We start from the raw sequence: 3,773 nt of genomic DNA on the forward strand, positions 1-3,773 counted from the left end.
TCAGGAATCATATAGCAAATACCTTCTTTGCTAACTAGGTAAGTAAAGGTTGTTGTTTTTTCTATTATGATCTGTATACATAAAAACAAACATGTTTAACTATATTCAAGATTACTTGTGTGTTAATTTATGGGACTATGTCAAGAATGTGGTTAGAAACAAGCACAGATGTTACATATGTATGAACAATAATGTTATTGTTTGTAATGTTTACAGAACCAAAATCACAGTGACACATAATATAGTCAGTGTGACCTTATGTCAAAGGTGTAATTTAATTGGATTGTCTCCCTTTGATTAAAAACAATAATCAGACAAGCATGAATTATAACATTTGGCACTCCGGTTAAGTGTATTCATAAATGAGAAACAGTTCAATTACAACAAATACATATTTCATTAAATGATATTGAGGATTATTAAAATTTGATATAAATGAGCAGAGAATTTAATTAGACTTACCTGTGAATTCAATTAATGATTATGAATAAAGTATTATATTGACAATGTCAGAATTAATGACATGCTTAATGGAGCATAGACATCAGAAGCTGTGTAGAATTTAGGTTTATGTCCAAATCATTTTGAGCCATGGGTCTTTGTAGCAGTTCAATCTGTAGCTTCAACCTCTGTTTTTCTAGCATCAAGTTTTCTTTTTTCAGACTCTGATTTTCCCTCTCTCCTGCTAAGACCAGGTACTACATATAGAGTACATCATCATGACTGCGTTTCGTCTTCCTGGTTTTCCTTGAATTCTTCTCAGTCCGTACCTCGTCTTCATGGCATGATGATGGAACTTTGGAAGATTCGATTGACATATCCACTGATGATTCTGGTGCTTCAGCGCAACATTCAGGATCAGTTGGAATGCTTTGCAGGCTATTCGTAGGAAATGATACCAAATCCTTTGCTTCCATATCCGCCATATTGACTGTTCCTGTAATTGACAAGCATTACAGTGTATCACATGTAACTATACCAATATATTTCTCAATATTATGTTGCATGTAACTCATTTATGACCTTATGGAATAGGCTTGGAAAATACGTGAACATGTAGTGTAGTTGCATGTATTTTATAGGGCTAGGGAACTACATTTTATGTCAACTGCTTCCTATTGAAAATTGAATACCTAACTTTTTTTGTAATAATTTTCTTATAAAGAATTCTTAAACTACGATAACATCTGTTGTTTTCATTCATTATTTTCTGTTTTTAAAATCAACAATTAAAAACTACTTTTTACTATATTAAGTTATTTACTTTCAAATGGAATTAAGTCATACAGGATACATAATATATCTTTTACAGATTTTTTTATATTTATGTGTGTGTGTGTGTATTTTCTTTTTGTTTTCAAATATATCTGTGCGACTGCGGTGCGCAAGCAGTGCCAAGTTAAAGAAGAAAAATAGCAGTTGTATATTGTGGTAAAATGAGATGATTGCTGGTGACAGGCTATCTAAAAATAGGATTACACGCTCGCTACAAAGCGAAAAGTAAGGCTCTTCCAGAAAACTCCGTTGACAACCTTTACAAATCCCCAAGTGTGGAGACAGCTTTGATGAAAATTACGTTTTTGACTTGCTTCATTGACAATACCGTACATCGGAATATAATACCCGCTGGGTATGAAGTATTAAGTCATTTCATTTTTTGTAATGAACGTGTGGTAGGCTAAAAATTATATGCATTTAGTGCTATGTAAAGTTTTCTGAAACAGGTTAGCTATAGTCTGAATGGATAATTGAGGTTCAGCGGTGGCGCTGAGTGTCACTTCCTCTTCCTCTCAAAACATTGTCATGGACGCAACATTAAGAATTTGGAATAAGCTAATACTTTCCCACAAAATAACATGAATTTGTAAGTTGATTTCCTAGGACGTATTTGAGGCTTATATGGATATTTTGGTACACAACGGAGAAACGCGGTGAAACTGTTATCAACTTCGATTATACTTGAACGCGCTAAACAATCACCATCGATTTTGCACATTCCATGCTAGGAAAATCAAACACTTTACAGTTAAAAACATTGTCGTCTGCGAGAATTTACCATCACGCCAGCATCTAATTATGTTTGAGCCTCTTGTTTCTTACCACATGAGCTTATTTCAGTGTCCATCCCTCCAGGAACGCCACTGATTGAGGCTGTGTCCTTCATTGCCTCGATTATCGTTTCGGTAGTCTGGCTCATCTCTGGAGGCGGGGGTCCACCCCCTGTCTTCCTTTGCTGCATTCGATACTCTGTAAAGGTCTTTTTAGCTTTTTGTGCCATATTTCCCCATTTCTCTTTCACCTGCTCTACATCACGACAGCAGACGCCTTGGTTGTTGACTTCATCAATTATTCTCTGCCAGATGGCAGCCTTGGCCTTATTTGTGACTTCATTACTGAATGTTTTACTTAAAATTTCAGCATGATACATTGATTGAATAATATTTTCTTCTTCAGTGCTGAAATTTTTTCTTCTTTTCCTTTTCTTACAGTCAGATGGTGCTGAGCTGATGATTTCAGGTGCTTCTGATAGCGATGCCATTTTGACAGGGAAGCCTGGGACAGTGTTCAAGGAATTGTGGGTAATGGTAAGGTCCTTAACAGGCTGTTAACCTCAAATCACACCGTTAGTTAACGGCCTGTTAAAAAGACCTTCCAGCAACCAAATCTTAACTTACTGTTAACTAACTTTTCGTTAGCTATTTAACGGGTCGTTAGTGTTTAACGGTATGTAAAATAACGGTACTTTGAACAACCGGGCCCTGGGCATTATCATTTTCAAAAGCCTGAGGTCTTTCATTAACTGCCCGACGAAGGAGCGCAGTTGAAAGGACCGAAGGCTACTGCAAATGAGATGCCCTGAAAAATATCGTTACCGTTATTATAGCTAAAATAAATATATTTTTTAATAATAAAAAAGAATAAAAACAACGGCATCGGCATAGAAGCATTTACTGCCAACAACAAAACGACAGAGGTCAATGACACATATTTCACAAATATAGACACGTCGTAGAACAACACAGATGACGTCACTGTTTTCAGTTCTCAACAACGTTAGCCTTGCAGTCGATATTTTGACTGAAATGTTGTAATTTATGGTACAATTGTTATGGTTGGCACAGGCAAGGAAGTGCATGATGGCACAGGTGCATGTGACGAATGTGAGCCAGATATATTGTCAATAATGAGCTCAAGTTCAAACGAGCCGTAGGTGATTGAACTTCAACAGCTGAGCTACTTATGACGTCACCTAACAACGGGCTTGGTAATGGCCCGTCGTCAAGCATTTTGCGGGCATTATCAAGCTACAGTGGCCCGCTCATTTCTGATAACGTGCGGGCGTTTTAATGATAATATTCTATCCGTTTTAGCAATAAAATTCGTTATGCAACATTCATTTTGTTGATTACTGTAAACATGTAATCACGTAAGAGACCTGTGTTATATTGCATGGCGTAATACATGTATATGGTTGTTGTTATGGTATATGGCATGTTCATCAGATGGAATTTAATGTTGTGCACATCGTGTATATTATTGTTATTACAGGGTGTGTACTTCCCGAAATATATGGAAATAAACTGGTATCTCACTCATACCCGTAGTCTGTGGTTAATAACACATTGGAACTCACTATATCCTGTCCGCCACTATAACACAAATATTAGCGATACAAATGTATTTCTATTTCTTTAAATATGGAGACAAAAGAATAATGTGAGGCAGGATGTTTTGTAGTCAGGCTGGAGCGAGGATGTCCCTTCCAGTATTCC

General features: G+C 36.5%; 1 protein-coding gene across 1 annotated transcript; it reads right to left on the reverse strand.

Moving 5' to 3' along the window:
* Nucleotides 1-698: 698 nt before the first annotated feature.
* Nucleotides 699-2,539, reverse strand: LOC137281125 (nuclear apoptosis-inducing factor 1-like). The gene is made up of 2 exons (XM_067812254.1): nucleotides 2,101-2,539; nucleotides 699-937 (listed from the first exon to the last, which is right to left on the reverse strand). The coding sequence occupies exons 1-2, from the start codon at nucleotides 2,537-2,539 to the stop codon at nucleotides 699-701; spliced, it is 678 nt and encodes a 225-aa protein (XP_067668355.1).
* Nucleotides 2,540-3,773: the final 1,234 nt, after the last annotated feature.

Source organism: Haliotis asinina, chromosome 4 (genome assembly GCF_037392515.1).
Source record: "Haliotis asinina isolate JCU_RB_2024 chromosome 4, JCU_Hal_asi_v2, whole genome shotgun sequence".
Lineage (NCBI taxonomy): Eukaryota > Metazoa > Mollusca > Gastropoda > Lepetellida > Haliotidae > Haliotis > Haliotis asinina.